Source organism: Saccostrea cucullata, unplaced genomic scaffold (genome assembly GCF_032062105.1).
Source record: "Saccostrea cucullata isolate Sc308-1 unplaced genomic scaffold, CSIRO_AGI_Scuc_v1 ctg717, whole genome shotgun sequence".
Taxonomy (NCBI): Eukaryota; Metazoa; Mollusca; class Bivalvia; order Ostreida; family Ostreidae; genus Saccostrea; species Saccostrea cuccullata.
The window spans coordinates 6,716-26,559 of NW_026918951.1; the positions used below are offsets into that span (position 1 = coordinate 6,716).

Here is a 19,844-nt window from a genome sequence, read left to right on the forward strand (position 1 = left end):
TAGAGAACTCTTAGAAATATGTAAAACAGTATGAGAGAATAGACCAATCCACAGTTTGCAAAAGTTGTTTCCTTTTGCGGGGTCAACCAAAGGTCAAAAGGGAAAGAAACGTCATTTCTCCTCTTTATGCTACCAAATATTTGGGCGTGCTGTGATAAATCCATTGTGTTTAAGGGTACTTACCACAAACAAAAAATGGATGCGCGGGTTATTATATATTTTTTGACTGATTTTGATTTGTAATGACATAAATAATAAATCCCTGAAATATAAAGAAATCGTAGGTTTTCCTTGGTGCTTAGATTTGAGATTTTATTTTGCCTTCTATATAATTCCATACAAAATTTTGCACAATTTTTTAACTTCATGACAAAATCTTATAAAATTCTCCCACTCTACTTGGTAAACGTTATTCAGGTTGTCAAATTAAATGTAAATCTATGAGAAATAATGCTGATTTCTGAAAAAAGTTTGTGTTATTTATCCTTAATTTTTTTTTTTTTTCAATGTGTGGGTAGCCCCATCTTGGGGCAATCAGTACACAAAAGGCAGAGCTTTTTTAAAGTCAAATGACTAAGTTACAAACCTGAAAACTACAAAGGCTACTGTGTGGATTGTAAGGGTTTATCCCCTGAGATGGCGGCCAAGGGACATAACTTTTGAAAAGTGTGGATTGGACTATTAAGGCATTAATCTTATATGCTCCCCTTTCATTATTAGGGCTATTCCAGAAAAAAATGTATGGAAGGGTTGGACGGCACTTCATATATTTTTGTATGGGTAATGGGGACTTTAGCAATTAAATTTGCGTGGGTGGTTGTCCTCATCCGATATATTTTTAGATGGGTGGTTGCACTTACCCTCACAAATAATCAACTGCAAAGAACTTCCTTCCTTTCATTTTGTATAAGCCAGTAAAATTTTGATATTTATTTCATAAAAAAAAACGTCCTCAACAGTTGAGAAGTGTGTTGACATTGAAAGTGAAAGTAGAATCGAACAACGGGAAACGGGCAGATAATTATAAAAGCATATGGTGTAATGACAGTGGAGGATTGGGACACAATTTCTTTGTGAACTTTGTTGCTTCCAGCTCAAGTTTCATTCCAGCAATTTATTCAGACGTGATTACATTGGTAAATTAAAAAATAGAAACTATCAGAGAGATCGTTTGATTAAAACAGAAAGTAGAAAAAAACGTATCTGATAATAAAAATTTTAGAGCATGACTATGGAGTTTGCAAGTAAAATATTTTACTTATTCCAAATAAGGTGTAAAATAATGTTTAAATATAACAGGGTTTGTAACAATATACATGAATTATGTCAATACATACCAACCCTTAACCTGTTGAGTGTTACCTCAAATATATTTAATTTATTTTTAACCCGACCATAACATACAAATGAATTAAAAAAATTTATTTCAGAAACGTGCCTGCACGGTTGTTAGGTGGGGTTGAGATTTCATTTTTTTTCACATCCCACTAAATAGACAATGCCCTACATATCTACATAACTTTAGTGCCCCCTCCCCAAAAAAAACAAACAAACAAACAAACAAAAAATCAGAAAGCTGTAGCAGGAACTCTGTGGCCTGTGTTACAAAAGAACTTTGGACTTGAATTAAAAAAAATTAGCAGATTGTAAAATCTTACAAAACTTTTGTTTCTGTTAAAATTTGCAATTCTTTTCAAAAAAGATTAAAACTATTTTCAAAGTAATGGAAAAATGAAAGTTTTGTGCATAATATTTAGATTTGCATCATATTTTTTTTTTCTTTTTAAACGAGTCCATTGTTTGGATACATCCCAAAAGCGAACAATCATTTCAAGTTCCATAAAGTGCAAATGCTGGAAAAAAGGTACTGGTACATAAAATATTATTTTATAAATACATAACTTAAAACACGATTCTTTAAAAAATTAATTTAAATTTAGATGGGTGGTTGTATTAAAAGCATTTTTAATTTGATGGGCGGTGGGGGAGAAAGCAATTAAAATTGTATGGGTGGTGGGGTAAAAATAAAAGTGCCTTCCAACCCCCCCATACATTTTTTTCTGGAATAGCCCTTATAAATAATGGTCTATCTCCATAATCATTTTTTTTTTGATTTTCAATTTTATTTTTCCAACTCTATCGAAACAAAAATCAATGACTGAAGTTTTCAAGTGTAAATACGGAGATGGGATTGTGTCTTTCACGCCCATTTACTCTCTAGTCTGCCATGATAGATTATGCTTCCTAATAGGAAGTTTATGATTGGTTGTTGTCAGTCATGTGAGTGATCATGTGATGTATTTTTGATTTGAAGTTTTTTGTTTGCACGTTATCATGCAGTGTTCATATCATTGTTATTGACTTGTTTGTTGATTTAGTGTTACAGTGATATATTATATGTGATAATTTTTAAATATCTAATAAATGACAGAAATCGTCTTGCAAAGAATGTTATTTTCATTTTATAAAACTGATACAGTCAAACCTTGTTATCTTGCAGTACTGAAATTAAACTATTAGGTTCTGTAAAAGTACATTTTTCCGCGTGGTATTAATTTACACTATTCACGCAACCACAGATCTTCCGCGGAAATTTATCCAAGTGTACTTAATATAAATGTAAGGCATATAGTGACAGTCTAAGAAATCCGCTAATTTTCTACCTGCGGATTAAACAGAAATTGAGATTCTGCTGAATTTTGACCCCCTGGAAAAAAGTACGTCTACAGTGTTAGAAAATGGCAAACTTTGATAATCCCTGGTGTTTACAGGACAAGAGAAACTCTGCCACAGGAGCTGGTACCTCACCTGTATGGGGGGGGGGGGGTATGTTGCATGGTTATACATGTTTATCAATTATACTGGTAGTTGACTCGGTTTATTCCCACTTAGCCAAAATTCTGAATTTCTTATTCCCATCTAGCCAAAATTGGGATTTTCACACCTGAGAGGTCACCCGTGTATAGTCTGTTTTAGGATTATTCCCTGTACTTATTTCCTGTGGTGTATAAGTTCAATATCAAAATACATATCATAAATACTTGATTTTTACATAATTATGATTAATCAGGTTCTACAAAAAATAAATAAAATACATATCAGTGCATTTATATCGATATTATTTTTAAATATGTAGAGAAAATTTTTAAAAAATGATTTTCTTGGGAAAAGTGAGAAAAAAAATTAATTCACCCATTTACAGAGAATATTTTTGACAATACACTGAAATTATTTAATGTATTTGGTTAATTAAATCTTTCCGATAAAGAGATTATAGTCAGAATGAAAAGAAAAAGAATTGAGTTTATAAAGTTACTTTACAGAAATATTTGTACTAAATAGGAAATACATTTATACATGTCCTATAAAAAAATTAATTGATGGTAAAAATATAATATAATCTGGTTTATATACTTTACTAGAAATACATAAAGTGTCCATGCAAAAATTATATTTAATTCTTATATCATTTTTCTTAATTCCCATGTACATGTATAAACATTGACAGTTGTAGCATTTTATGCTGAAAACCTCATAAGGTATTAGAACTTGTTTTCAAACCATTTGTATCGTATTTATTCAATAAAATATGTTCAAACCAATTCTTAATGCACAAAAAAATGTTTGGGGGATAAAATAGAGTATCTATTAGAGAAAATCTTGCTTTAACATATTTTTCAAACAAAACAGTTTAATATAACCATTTTATTTCTAAAAGTTTATTTAAAAATAAAAACTTTTAATGTAACATATTAATTTATCAGTCATCTTATTCATGTGTTTCCATAAATGTGATATTTTATTTTAATAAATTATTTAATTATTAGAATTATTCGCATTTAAGTTTAAACACATGATTACAGTACATAGATTCAAGATTTTAAAGACATTTATAATACCGTACCTTCCATTCACATGTATTTTTAAAATATCTGTGATAAAGTATATTAAAATTGGCACTTAAAACTTTCAATAAATAAAAAAAAAATCGAATAAAAATAATGCACAATATAGAAAACAAGAGGCCCAGGGGCCACAGCGCTCACCTGAGCACATCAGGCTTGAATTTACTCCACCCCCCCACCCCCCCTCCAGGCGTTCATCATTTGAACAAACTAGAATCTACACTACCTGAGGATGATTCCATATAAATATCACTAATCATAGCTTTGAAGTACTTGAAAAGAAGATTTTAAAAGGTTTCCCTATATATCCCTATGTAAAACTTGGGTCGGCCATTTTGGCCCCACCCAACCCCGGGGGTCATGATTTGAACAAACTTGAATCTGCACTACCTGAGGATGATTCCACATGAGTTTCATCTTTCCTGGCCCAGTGGTTCTGGAGAAGAAGATATTTCCTATATATTCCTAATATGTAAAACTTGGGTCAGCCATTTTGGCCCCACCTTTGCCCCGGGGGTCATGATTTGAACAAACTTGAATCTACACTACCTGAGGATGATTCCACATGAGTTTCATCTTTCCTGGCCCAGTGGTTCTGGAGAAGAAGATTTTTTAAGTATTTTTCCTATATATTTCTGTGTAAAACTTGGGTCGGCCATTTTGGCCCCATCCTTGCCCCGGGGGTCATGATTTGAACAAATTTGAATCTACACTACCTGAGGATGATTCCACATGAGTTTCATCTTTCCTGGCTTAGTGGTTCTGGAGAAGAAGATTTTTAAAGATTTTTCCTATATATTCCTATGTAAAACTTGGATCGGCCATTTTAGCCCCTACCTTGCCCCGGGGGTCATGATTTGAACAAACTTGAATTTACACTACCTGAGGATGATTCCACATGAGTTTCATCTTTCCTGGCCCAGTGGTTCTGGAGAAGAAGATTTTTAAAGACTTTTCCTATATATTCCTATGTAAAACTTGGGTCGGCCATTTTGGCCCCACCCTTGCCCCGGGGGTCATGATTTGAACAAACTTGAATCTACACTACCTGAGGATGATTCCACATGAGTTTCATCTTTCCTGGCCCAGCGGTTCTGGAGAAGAAGATTTTTTAAAACTGCCATTAATTTTTAACAAATTCATGATTATCTCCCCTTGGAAAAGGGCAGGGACCTTCATTTGAACAAACTTGAATCCCCTTCACCCAAGGATACTTTGTGGCAAGTTTGGTTAAAATTGGCCCAGTGGTTCTTGAGAAGAAGATGAAAATGTGAAAAGTTTACGACGACGACAACGCCAACAACAACAACGACAGACGACGGACAAATTTTGATCAGAAAAGCTCACTTGAGCCTTCGGCTCAGGTGAGCTAATAAAAAAAAAAGAATGCAAATTGTTAACCATTTACAAATTAGAAAAAAAATTAAGAAACATTTTATTTCTTCATTAATAATTGAGTTTAATAAAATTATTTAGATAAAATGGCATTAATTTATTCAAAATAAACAAAAAAATCAATATATATATAATTAAAATATTGATTTGCAATATCAGCATTTAATAAGTAAATTTTAACCTATTTCTTGTGGTTAATCTTAAACAGACTATAGGTCACCTGTAATTAATTTCTTTTGTTCTCTCCCTCCCACTACCTGTGCACCATTCCCACCTAGCCAAAACCAGTCACTTGTAGCATTTTCAGAATTTTGCCTAAGTGGGAAGACACCGTTGACTCCTCAGACTGTGTCAACCAAAAAGCAGGTCATAAAAACTATTTTATACATATTTATTTTTCCAATAAATCCGTTGGAATTTACAGTAATTTACCTGTAGTAAATCGAGCATGAACATTCTTTTTGAATTCTGATACTTTTTAAATAGCATACTTCAACTTGTACCCTTTGCATGCTGTCAGTCACATCATATATCCAGCTCTGTTTAATCACATTACAGTAAAACACGGTTATAGTTTCAGAATATGCTTTTAACAAGTTAAGGTGCATTGTTTCAAGTTTCTTTATCTTCCAGTTTTGAATCTTGTACCAGTTTGGCCAACAAATCCAGTCTCTCTGAACACACTTTTGCAACATCAAACAAATCAGGCTGAAAAAAAGACATTTACCAATTAAAGATTATTATATACTGGAAAGACAGAGTAAAAGAATGAATTTGAAATGTACAGAAGATGTTCCTCCTTGAATAAAATTGGAATTTTATGTCACATGACAATGACTACTGCATAACATTGCAAAACATATATATGAACAGACCTGTACAATATGGACTCCTTTGAGAGTGACCACAATGAGGTCATCAAGGCCATCTCCTACAATGTCCAGTCTATCCACCCCCATCACAGGACAAGAGAAGCTCCTCTGCCACAGGAGCTGGTACCCCGCCTGGTGGGGGGAGGGGTAGGTAGCGTTGTTATACATGTTCACTAGGCAGGTGTTCTCACAGCACTGGGAGTCTGTAGAAATGTTTTCCTGGGATTTGGTTTTACGAGAAAGATTGGCTTTTGTCAAGTCCTCATCAAAGTTATTAGAATGGTTGCATTCACTAGATTTGTGACGATTACGAGTATCGTCCAGAGAGTCTGTTGTTTTGGAGATTTGATCATAATTTTCCTCCAGCTGTTTGCTTTCCTCGTTAAAATCTACAAACTTGTAGGCCAAAAGTTCCTAAAAGTAAAATCAACACTGTTTAAAATACACTGCAGGTAAGATCAAGATTACATAGCTCGATATCATGACAAGTTAATAATAATCATGTTCTTGCCATCTTTGATGAGATAATGAAAATGTTCATTGCAAATAAATTTTGTAAAACTAGAAGTTAAGGAGACATCAGTCAGTATGGGTGTCTTAAATTACTCCTTCTTCAGCCTACAGGTACATCTACTATGAAATCAATAATTTTCGTGGGGTTTAATTTTCGTGGTTCTCAAGGTCTGAAGAGACCCATGGATTTATGTCCACCACAAAATGCAATTTTTCACATATATTACTACTGAACAATTCTTCAACCACAAAAGCAAATCCCCATGAACCCAACATATCTTCTTCAAACCACGAAAATTTGATCCCTTGAAAATATGTGATTTTACAGTATCTGCTTCAACTAACTTTTAGTAAAGAAGTTTACCTGGCCATATGTTCCAACTAGGAGTTCATTCTGTCCATCAAAATCTACATCCATCACACAGACACATAGAGGAATATCATAGGAATTACTGCCAGGTAAAATTAGACGGTCCTTAAAGTGCTTGTTCAGAACATCTCTGCAATTCAAATAAGCCTCCATACTAAACACATTTATATCAGAGCATATATACCTAAAAACATGACATACAAAAAATCAATAGGGATGTACGATGTTCACTGACCTGTGCACCACAGCAGGTGATAAAGCACTGACCACTAGGAGATGAAATGTTGGGACTTCATTTACCTGAGGAGAGGGAATACTGTCTGTAATGACAAAATACATGTATTTTCTGTAATACATGTGTAACAAAATATCAATAGATTACCAGGGAAGGAATATTATCTGTTACAGTAATAGTACTTAGACATAAAAAAAAATTGTTGCAAAATATTTTGTAATACTATATATTTTTGTAAAAGACAAATATATTGTATGTTCAGAAAAAAATCAGCAAAAAGACTGGGGAGGGGGTATATTGTTTGTAATAATAAAATAAATGTAAATGAAATTGTTGAGTTGATGTATAAAGTTGTCATTATTGATTGTTGGAAAGGAAAATCTTTACTTTACAGTTCTTTTATATTTTACCTGATCTGATGAAAGCCGGTGGTGAGAAATCATTAACTGGGTTAAATATCCTGACACTTGTAATGGGGCTGTCATGTTCTGATACCAATGTATGAAGAACCACTGGAAAAAAGAAAACAAATAACATATGTCAAATTCTCATTATGTCCACTCAATTTTGATTTCCTAAAGTTTATTACTGGAACACTTACAAACTACCTGTGTTTTCATTAAAAATACATGTAAAATGTATTAAAAAATAAACTTATTGCAAATGTAGTCAAGAATAAGAAACAACTTTCAAATTTTGTTATAGGCCACTGAAAAGAAAAGGGCTTAAGTATAACTATAAGGTATGTAGGGTATAAACATGTATTAAAAGTAGGGAAAATTAAGATGTAAATATTCTAGGAAATAACCTTCCTCATATTACTTAATCATTAATGTCTTGCTATCTGTTAGACCTGTTTTGGCTACGTCGATCACAGCCAGCTTCACCAGTCCACTCTGATGACCCATGGCGGTCAGTCTTCTGGTGTCTGACTCATAGTATTCAATGTCTAGCCACTGGACACTGGTCAAGAGAAATAAAGACCCTAAGTTACAATTATCCTCTCTGAGTAGACAAAATATCATTTTCTTCAATGTGTTTGTCTTTTAATCTGTTTATCTTTAAGAATCAAACTGTGCTGATGAAAAGGGATGACTCTAAATACACTTTTATGAATGTATCTTTAGCTGTAATACTACTTTTTTTCTTCTTTGCATGAAATATAAACACAAAATACCAGCTGTTTAAATCTTCAAACTCTGGGAAAAATTCATCAGAATCTTCCTCTATAAATCTGTGTTGAAATCCCTAAAATTAGAGGAAGCATTATTAAAATACAAAATCTGTATGTTCTCCTACATAGTTGCAATTTATAATGTGTGTACTGTGCCATCATCATAGAATAAATTTTCATGAATTCATTTTATTCATCTAGATTGAGTCTGAATAAGGAGTATGTTTAAAATCATCCTATATTCGGATTAAAATTTTTTATTTTTTTTTGCTTTTTAAATGTCAGTCACTTTTTTTCACTAGCTAAATAAAAGACTTTATTTGGAACACACAGGTAGTTTTCAATACAAGGTCAAATTCGTGGATTCATACCTCCTTGTATATATGAACTCTGTTGTCACTGCCACCAAGAAGAAATACATCTTCCTTTTTATTTTCTGACACAATTCTGCAATGAATAAACAACATAATATATTATTAATTGTATTATACTGTAATTAAATTAAAGTTAGCTTCTATAAATAAATAGAAAATTTCAAAATTACATTATTACCAAACAAGGAATATTTTGACATGTGATCAAATATCTTACTGTGTGTGTGTTAGCTGATATGGAACAAAATCCAAGTCAATTGTTACACATCCCTCTGAAACAGGAAATTGAGTCCCCCTTGTAGTTGTTTAAAATGAAAAATTGCATGCATAAAATTTTCAGGTGATGCATCTGTTTTAGTCTCCATTACTGGATGACTGTCAGTTCAATCTTAACATCATGACTTACGTGCAATACTTTCTAAATGTGACTCCTCCCCTGGCTCACATGAAGAATAGATGTTGAGATACTGAGTACAGGCATTGTCACCATCCTCTATCTGTAAGATAACAAAAAGAACATTATCTTTCATTTTTTTTAAGAAGTAAGTTCCTAGAAATCTATATTGGCTCTGATGAATTTAGATGTTTGCAGATAGATACCCCTTGTTTCTGCTTGATAAATGTAATGCCCACAATAATTCCATTTCCCTGGTTGAATTTGCTGATTACATCTAGTGAGATGAGCTCTGCATCAGCTACAAAGAACAAGAATTTTTTTTTTAATTAAATAGGGAGAGCTAGAAGAAAAAAAAGTGGTTCCATATTTTGAAGGTCTGAAGGGCTGTCAATTAATGAGGGTTAAGAAGCAATGTCGTTTGTAAATAAATAAGACTCTCCTTCAGTCCTTTTAGAATATCAACTAATCCTCTACTGGTACTCAAAAAGGCCGGTGTACAGTTATGTAATGGTTTGTGCTGTGGAAATTGGATTAAGTAGTCCAATGGTTACAGCAACTGATAAGAAATGCAAGGACACCGGGCTCCCTTCCCCGTCCAGCCATACATTTTCTCTCCCCCCCCCGCCCATCCGCCGTTACAAAGGTATACAGTGTACTGCACTTCTGCAGCCCCGCCCACTTATAAAAAACGAACATTTATCATTAGTTACTAGATCTATAATATAAAACAACATGTTCATACCAGGTAAGTATGTAAAATGGATCTCTTTTGCAGAAGGAATCAGGTTATCAAAATTTCTATGATATTCAACGACGACAATTCTCCCTGCTAACGATGCAATCACGATCTTATTAGATCCATTCGGGTCTACAACTTTTGAGTGTAGATATATGTTTGTTTGTGGAGTTGTTGTTATGCCAAAAATGTTTTCATGAGATGGTAAACTTGAAAAATTTGCATCACTCCACTTCCAACTTTTTCTTGACATTATTTTCCTCCGAAACTGCGGAGAGCATCTTTGTTAAGAAAACGCTTTTATTACAGTCATTCATTATCGGACAGCGGTAACTGGAAATTCCAGAAGCCCCCCGTTTTTTGGAGAATACCGATACAGAAGGGTAGAAGCCCCAATAATGTGGTAGAAGCCCCATAAAATTGAATGAAATGGGGTACATAAAACCCTAAGGTGATGTTTAAATGAATGATATTGATATCCGTAAATTTTTATAACCAATTTTACCTCAGAGTCGACAGAAATCGGGCGCCATTTCTTCTTGTCTTCATATACCGTACACCACGCCCGATCTAAAATCACGATCGCTGAAGTCGTTTAGAGTAATCCGTGAAAATCATTACCATTATCTTGATCAAAAGTGAATAATATAATACATGATTTTTATTTTTTAAAAAAATTATGAAAGGAAAGTTAAGAATATAAATGAAGCATTAAATATTTACATATTTCCTAAATGAAATAAAATTTTAATTATGAATATATTTCATGGCCTACTTGAATACTTTTATCCACACTGGTTTGTACCTACCAAAAAGAATTTTATATCGAAAATCATTATTGAAAATATGAAAATATTTGTGTAGATGATGTGTACTGTTACATAAAAACATTGAGATTTAACCTGTTGATAGAGATTACTGTAACAGTGAAAATACTAATTGATTGGGTGTTGTAAATGAATTTAACTAGGCAATTAATAATTAATAAAGTTCCTTTTTTAAAATTCCAATCACCTATAACATAAAATTAAGTTAAATAAATTAATGAATTAAGTGATTTAAGTTGTTAATTTATTAAATTTCAAAGGTATTTCTTTTGGTTTCTTTTTCTTCCAATTGTTTATTTATATTTGAAATTCAGTATTCATGCATTCATTATTATTTTCCAGTTACTTGTTGTAATTTTTTTTTGGTTCTGTTTTATTTGGGGGAGCTTTTTATTAATCTTTTTTTTTTTTTTTTTGTTCATGTAATAGAACAAATTATACTCATTGATATTAGAAAGCAATATGTATCCATTAGAATGAAATTATTAGAATCCAGGTCCAGGAAATTAAAAAAGTTACATAAAAATGAATAAAATGTGCATAATTGCATATGCATATGCAAACACTTGTAAAGTGGGTATTATGAGAATATGGTGAGAATATTATTTACACATCAGCTAGCTGTGTTGTTTTGTACTGGGATAGACAGGCACCCCTGTGTGTATACATCCAATATATACACAGCTTTTGACACTTGGTCAAGTTGACAATAAACTTCTTTTGATCAAACACCTGTTCTCAGCTAGTCTAACAACCCCCCTCTGGCAGGGCATGTGTATATATACACTGAACCTTGACTATGCTCAACTGTTCTTCACTTTCATTACATTGTATCAAATTGTAAAATAAATGATTTTGTAATATGATCTTAAAAAAAAAATGTTGATATGAAATGGTAATATGCTTTAAATACAAATTTTCATTTTAAGGACGTTAGCACACACATAAGGAAAATAAGGAAAATATGAATTTGATAATTTTGATGCTAATATCAATAATGATAAATTAATAAAGACCTTTTAAATTAGTAATACCTGGAACATATTCATAGTTTCCTTATGTTCCCAGCACTAGCCCACATGGAGGCCTCCTTAATTGTGGAGCCATGATTTGAATCTTGAAACAGAAAACTATAAAAGCCAAAGGACTGAAAGATTAAAGCCATATATGGCGTATATGGAAAGCTGTAGGGTACCCCCACATTATTATTATTTTTTCCTATATAATATGTACCAAAAATGTCACAATTAAATTTGGATTATCGGAATTTTCTCCGACTCGGAAGAAAATACAAAAGATTTAAATAACACATTACAGAGAAGATAAACTCGTATTATTAGATGAAACGAGGTTTTCTCCGTGTTCAGAATTGTATGAAAAGTTTTAATTTAAATAAATTAACTATATTTCTTTAATTAATTTTGTATTTTTCAAAAATATATTATTTTTTATCAGTTACGCCATATATGGCTTTAAAAGAAAACTAAAAAAAAATTTAAAAAGACTTACATTGTATTTTAATAAAGATACTTTATCATTATTCCTAGTCAATCTTTTGTTCATGTATATTACAGCCAAATGAAAGAAATTGACATAAGATTAAATAACATTATAAAAAATTTCATAGAAAGGAATTATAATTTAATTAGCAGCATTAAAAAAAAAAAACATGGTCCTAACCTAACCTAATCTAACACAACACCAAACAGTATTCAATGGTCTGCACCCGTCTGGCGGGGGAGAAATACCGCCTGATACCAACCCTACTCTAGAAAAAATAATAAATATACAATTTTAAAAACATTTTTTGGTTTTAATGGTTTAAGACTGGTAAAATTCAATCAAAAATTCCGTTATATTTTATTTTGTGGTGTGGTTTTTTTACTTTACTTTTTTTAAAATTCATATTTGTTTTAATTTAAAGACAATTCAAAATGTTAACAACTGATGTAAAATATTTAAAATATCTGAATTTTTTTCTAAGAAAAGAACATAAAAAAGTTACTTTGAAATAAAATATCTATATACCTTTAGTTGAAATATATTTGGTATTGATATTTTTTAATTTACCATTTCTTTCCAGGTTTCAGTATTTTCATATTTTGACATTGATTTACTTTTTGTTCTCTTTTAACATATAAGTAATTATTATTTTCATTTTTAAATTTCAATTTTTATCATTTGCTTTGAACCTTTGAATTTCATATTTTTATTTTTCTAACGTCATAATTTGTCTAAAATCTCAAAAATAAAATAAATTCAATATTTTCATATTTTGAAATTTTTTTTTTTTTTTTGTTCTCTTTGAAACATATAAGTAATTATTAATTAATTATCATTACTATTTTTTATTATTATTGTTGCTTTGAAGCTTTTGGATATAATCATATCTCTAAATTATGAATTTCTCTAAAATCTCAAAAATAAAAAAAAATCTTCAATTATCTTAATGGCTAACGTTCTTAATTAAAAAAAAATATTTATTACATAATATTTGATATATATCTTGCATAACAAACATATTAAAATGAATAATTTTAACTTTATCTTTACGATGATTTATAAACAGCAGCTCGCTTCGAAATTAGATCGGGCGTGGTGTACGGTAAACCAGTAATGGCGCCCGATTTCTGTCGACTCTGAGGTAAAATTGGCTATAAAAATTTACGGATATCGATATCATTCATTTAAACATCACTCTAGGGTTTTATATACCCCATTTCATTCAATTATATGGGGCTTCTACCACTTTATTTGGGCTTCTACCCTTTTGTATCGGTATTCTCCAAAAAACGGGGGGCTTCTGGAATTTCCAGTCACCCGACAGTGCTTTAAGCAGTTCCGGATTTTAAGCAGTTCCGAATAATTTTAATTAAATAATTAAAATTAAGCAAACATAAATGTTTCTGTTTCTTATGATTCTTTACATAAATGAAGCTTTATGTATTGTCCATACTCTGGATGACATAGCGAGATCAAGAACTCCGTCTATCTTACCGTGTCCAGGCTTTTTGTTTACAACCGCAAGCGCTTAAGTGACGTTGACCGACATTAAACACGTGCTTTCTTGAAAGTAAAGACGTGCTCTGAAACTGTGGTAAGGTGTGTATTTCATTTAAGATATGTGAATGAAACATTGATGTATCTTCTATCTCATGAAATTTCGGTTTCGTTAAAATACGGCGTAAATCCAAAATAAAGAGCAATATTCACAACATCCCATTTTAAGCAGTTCCGAATGAACCATAAACGGGGTTGTCTCAAAAGAGCTGGTAAAACAAACAAGAGAAAATACGTAAACAAAAAGTCAGAAACATGAATTTATTTTACATTCAGAGTTTTATCATAAATTATGTTGATTTTAAAAGGCTGAGAAAGTATTATTAATTTCAAAGTCATGGCTTTAAGTATCTTTCTCTCTCCCCCATATAGCTTCTCTCTCTCTCTCTCTCTCTCTCTCTCTAACACACACATGCTGTTTACAGAAGATACTACAAATTCAAAGATCCTTAGAAGAAAATACAGTACATATAAACAAATTAATAAAATTGAATCGAGAAACTGTAAAGAATGAACAGATCTCATTAAATATTATACAATGTAGAGTGTATTAATTTTTTTTCAATGTTTGCTATATCTAATATATCACTGAGTCCAAAGAACTTAAAGTAGTCAAGGGAAAAAAAAAAGAAGAAAATGTCCGAAATCAAAAGAAAGCAAGAACTTTATGAAACCACCAATGAAACCAAAAGAGGGTTACTGCTAATTACAATGTATGTAGCAGGCCTTCTGATAGCTAGGTCATCAGTGTGCCGAAAGTTTTATCAAATTCTTTTTAGACAATCCTGGATTAAAATGGAGAATTTTTTGCAGAGGTTAATAATGTATATTACACGCAAAATGTATAGTGTTTGTCATGTCCGTCATCTGTCCTTCTGTCATTCTGTGACACTTTGTGTTAAGCCCAGTTTCAAAGAAATTTTTCAAGATATTTTTATCAAACTTCATTTGCTGACACATATAGTGAGAGGTATTCAACTGCTTAAAGATTTGTTTTTACCTTGACCTCACTTTTTTTAAATTTGCAGCTTGCTAACTTTCAAACCAAAAAAACTATTCAAGATATTTTTGTAACTTATACATAATTTTAAATTTGGTAAGAATTTATCAACTGTGTGTATTTTTTTAAAAACTGACTTCCCCTATGGCCTTCAACTTTCTCATCTACTGTGTATAAAAATGATTTATTTTGAAAGTACATGTACTCAAGTTTAACCTTTTCTTCAAACTTCACACACTATATAAAGCAAAGTTTCATGTGCATTCAAATACAATTAAGTGAACTGGTGAATTATATGTTGGGCATTTATGTCCTATTCCTCGTGATTAATTATATTATTTATTTTGATGATTTTTTCTAGTTTTTTCCAGTGCAATTTTCTGATTTTTATGGGTTTTTTTTTATTTTTTTTAAATATTTGATAGTTTATTTTATCGTTAATAAAGTTGTTGAAACATGATCTTTTCTTCTTTATATATGATATAATTGATATTTCATTTTCGAGCTCAAGTCTTTAAAAAAGTGGGGGAAAATATTATTGTCCCTATTAACTTAAGATCTGATCGTTAAAAATGAATTTTGAGACGACCTCTGTTGGCGAAAACCGGAACTACTTGAAATCATCTAAACTGCTTGAACTCCAGCATATTTTAATTGGAAAACTTCGATTATAAAGTATAATGTTTTAAACAAAATATTAATGTGGCTTGAAAGAGTAAATAAAGGACTACTTATTTCAATGTAGAAATCAAACACAGGTCCTGCATAAATAATTTACCGAGTGTTTTTCCCGTTACGATCCGGAACTGCTTAAATCACTGTATTTTCCAAACACTTTGTTGAGTAAGAAAGTTTGTTTACTAATTATCTCCCTTTTCAAGTTCTCTTACACCACCACGTGAAAAATGGCAACACAGACAGAAGACAGGAAAGAGGAAAATGTCAGTGAAACGGAATTCAGAGTTGTCAGATCTCGGAAAAGAAAACTCAAACCTGAAGCAGAGACAACAGAGTCAGCAATGGACACATCTGCCCCACCAAAAAAGCCACATTTTCCTCCAATAAGTGGTTACAAATTGACAGTAATAAAATGTTCAAGCATTGCTTGAATTTTTGTTTGTTTATTCAAGTTTTCTTGAATGAAATGTTATACACGACTTTTTAAATGAGAAAATTAATTACTATGGTTGACAATGAACTCATATTGTTTGTTTATTTTTTTACAGGGAGGAAAGTCTGAATTTAGAAAAATCCCAGTACCCAGTCATAGATATACTCCTCTGAAAGAAAACTGGATGAAAATATTTACTCCAATAGTGGAAAAACTTAATCTCCAAGTCAGATTTAACCTCAAAACACGTAATGTTGAAATCAAAGTAAGTTTTCATAATAATGCAGTACTGTAAATTGCATAAAATATACTGTTCCTCTTGGAATCCATGCAAATTTAAACCAAAAATTGAAATTTACACATCAGATGTTCCACAGTGGGCTGACCTAAAACAGAAAGTTGAAATCAGTTTAAATACAACAAATTGTTGTATATATCCAGTAATGAAACATTTAGGATGAGCACAGTTTCCTTTGTGTCAGAAATAATAACAATTTTAAAATAATTCATTTTCTTTTGCTTGATGCTAAGACAATGGTGTTATAATTTTCAGTAATTGAGCTAATTTTGTTTACATTTAGTGAGTTTCAAAACATCAATTTCTCCAACAAAAATTCCTAAAATTATCTCAAACTTTGACAACTTCCCATACCTTAAGATCAAGATTCAAATTTCTCTGATAGTCCTCAAACAATTGCAACAAAGAAAAATTAGAGATTTTTTTAGTGAATAAAAAAGTAGAAGTCATATACAAAGGTATGTTTAGTGAGGATAAATTTACAAGTTTATGGATAGAAAGACAATACAGATTTTTCGGGAAAAACTTTGCTTTATGCTATGGTCCTTCAAAATTTCTTTGAACAATATGTAGATTTCAATTTTGACCATTCCTGCATGATGTCAGTCAAGCTTGCTGTTAATATGTGTATGTTTGTCATTCCTATAAATTTGTGATTCTGGTTTCAGACCTGTAAAGACACAAAGGACATCGGTTCCTTACAGAAGGCAGCAGATTTTGTCCGGGCATTCACCCTGGGTTTTGATGTTGATGTAAGTGTTGCTCAGCACAATACTTCAAAGACTGCCTGATAGTTTTCTTAAATTTTATTGTAGTCAATATTAATGAAAATGAATTGTTAAAAATATGGTAATGATAAACTTGTCTGAGAATCATTTGTCAACTTCATAATTTATATGTAGATTGATCAAATAGACTTGATTGATTCTTAAAATTTTAAAAACTTTCCATTGGCTTTTTAGTCTGATAATACAAAACTTCATATCTTTTGTTAGATGAGTTTATAGAACAGTGAATAATCAGATACATTTATACCTCTAGGAATGATAATGAAAAGCCCATTGATAAATATAAATCCTTGTCAACATATTTATTCAAATGCCTATTGTTCACTGTAGGATTCCCTAGCATTGGTAAGGCTGGATGATCTATTTTTGGAATCCTTTGATGTCACTGATGGTAAGCATTACTATTAAATTAAGCCTTTATCAATTCAAATACACCAATAACAATCATTCTAAAGCAAAAGAATTTCATTCTCCAAAACTTTAAATTGGTGTTTTATATATGATTTTTAAGATGTTAAGGTTTACATGTCAGATGTAATATATATTCCCCCCCTCCCCCTTTCCAAGAAGGGAGGGCATAATGCTTTGCTGCATTTTGTCTGTTGGTCTGTCTGTCTCTCAGTGGGTCCATTAACAATTTCCATTCAGTTTTTTTGCAGAGGTTTCACATACTGTAATGAAATTTGGTATACACTTTTGTCATAAGAATATCTAGGTCTAGTTCTGTTTTGGGGTTCGATAGAGCAATATTTGACAAATTTATGTCCCTTGGACTTAGAAAAATTCCAATTAACAGTATTTGCAGTTTTCATTCATTTTCTTTGTATGTATATCCAATGGGGAATGGGGCATAAGTGTTTCTCGAACATATCTTGTTGTCCTAGAGTTTCCATTGCAAACTATAATACATCATTTAATACAGTTATTTCTTTATCCCTTGGTAAATTTTTGTTCATTATCAATAATTGTCTTTCAGTAAAACCATTGAAAGGTGATCATTTGTCAAGAGCCATTGGGAGGATTGCTGGTAAAAATGGGAAAACAAAATTTACGATAGAAAATGTCACCAAAACCAGAATTGTGTTAGCTGACACGTAAGTTAGGTTTACTATGTGTACAATGTATAGTAAGAAAAGTACTGTATTCAGGGTAATTTTACCCGCATGTTATTTTCGCCATCTCACACTTTTAAACAATTTTGAATGTGTCAAGGCAAAATTTAATAAATTGAAGTTTAAAAAAATTATAATTTTGATAAATGAGGGATTTCAATTGCCTTTATTATTTGAATCTCAAGCTTTATATTCATGTTGATTATTTTACTAAAGAATTTAAAAAAAAATACTCTTTTAATTCTTGGTTACATTTTTTTACAGGAAAATACACATCTTAGGATCCTTCTCAAACATAAAAATTGCTAGGACAGCAATTTGTAATCTCATTTTAGGTGAGCTCAAATAGATTTTATAACAAAATATAAACTGAATTAAAAGCATATTATTTACATGTAAAATATATTTTTAGCTCTACTGGTCAGAGACCAGAAGAGCTTATGCGATAGTAATGCGTCCGGCGTCGGGCTGTCTGTCAGTCCGTCTGTCTGTAAACAATTTTTCAAAATGCTATTCCTCCTACAGTTTTGGTCTAATTTCAATATAACTTGGCACACATGTAGACTACACTAAGATACATAATTCTGTTTATCGGTTTTTGATTTTGATAAACGGTGTTGCCGTGGTTACTAAAAATAGAAATTTCTTTCAAAATCTTACTTCTCCTACAGTTTTCGTCTGATTTCAATATAACTGGGCACACATGTACACTACACTAAGATACATAATTCTATATATCGGTTTTTGATTTCGATGAAAGGTGTTGCCGTGGTTACTAAAAATAGAATTTTCTGTGAAATTCTTTCAAAATGCTACTCCTCCTACAGTTTTGGTCTGATTTCAGTATAACTTGGCACACAAGTAGACCAAACTAAGATACATAATTCTGTATATCGGTTTTTGATTTCGATGAAAGGTGTTGCTGTGGTTACTAAAAATAGAAATTTCTGTAAAATTTTTCAAAATGCTATTCCTCCTACAGTTTTCATCTGATTTCAATATAACTTGGCACACAAGTAGACTACACTAAGATACATAATTCTGTATTTGATGAACGGTGTTGCCGTGGTTACTAAAAATAGAAATTTCTGTAAAATTGTTTCAAAATGCTACTCCTCCTATAGTTTTGGTCTGATTTCAATATAACTTGGCACACAAGTAGACTACACTAAGAACATAAAGACTAAAGGACTTTATCAAGGATCATTATTCTATTTATTGCTGTTGTAAAGTTTCAATTCCCAACTGCTTAAGTACTTTTCTCTTCCTTTGCTATAAGTACAAACCAGTAGAGCTTCAGTCTCGACAGAGACTTCTGGTTTTAAAAATCTTTACAGGGTGAAATTTATTTATAGAGTCAAGTTAAATGGCAAGTTATACTTGTACATATGAATAAACTTAATACACAACTGTACTCTATCTGTTAAATATGCGTACAGCTGCAGTGTTTATTTTCTTCACAGGTAGCCCACCCTCTAAAGTCTATGGAAATATGCGGAGTGTGGCCTCCAGGGCATCAGAGAGATTCTAACTTTTGTTTGTTGATATTTATGTAAATAAATGCAAAACTGTGTTGCCATAACATGTGTTCATAGCAATTTTGTATTTTTGATTTACCCGGTAGAAGATTTGAGAAAGATTTCAAAAGCATAATGTGACTAGATGGCATTTGTTGCC

General features: G+C 31.6%; 2 protein-coding genes across 2 annotated transcripts; one reads left to right on the forward strand and one right to left on the reverse strand.

Moving 5' to 3' along the window:
* Positions 1-5,850: 5,850 nt before the first annotated feature.
* LOC134276224 (KICSTOR complex protein kaptin-like) lies at positions 5,851-10,261 on the reverse strand. The gene is made up of 12 exons (XM_062758496.1): positions 9,978-10,261; positions 9,439-9,533; positions 9,245-9,335; positions 9,056-9,110; positions 8,836-8,911; positions 8,468-8,538; positions 8,144-8,253; positions 7,701-7,802; positions 7,291-7,375; positions 7,050-7,185; positions 6,176-6,586; positions 5,851-6,008 (listed from the first exon to the last, which is right to left on the reverse strand). The coding sequence occupies exons 1-12, from the start codon at positions 10,222-10,224 to the stop codon at positions 5,913-5,915; spliced, it is 1,575 nt and encodes a 524-aa protein (XP_062614480.1). The 5' UTR covers positions 10,225-10,261; the 3' UTR covers positions 5,851-5,912.
* A 5,463-nt stretch (positions 10,262-15,724) lies between these two features.
* Positions 15,725-19,749, forward strand: LOC134276263 (RNA-binding protein PNO1-like). Its single transcript, XM_062758525.1, has 7 exons — positions 15,725-15,940; positions 16,085-16,234; positions 16,936-17,019; positions 17,386-17,446; positions 18,032-18,149; positions 18,432-18,502; positions 19,631-19,749. Exons 1-7 carry the CDS (start codon positions 15,764-15,766, stop codon positions 19,696-19,698), a joined length of 729 nt encoding a protein of 242 aa, XP_062614509.1. The 5' UTR covers positions 15,725-15,763; the 3' UTR covers positions 19,699-19,749.
* Positions 19,750-19,844: the final 95 nt, after the last annotated feature.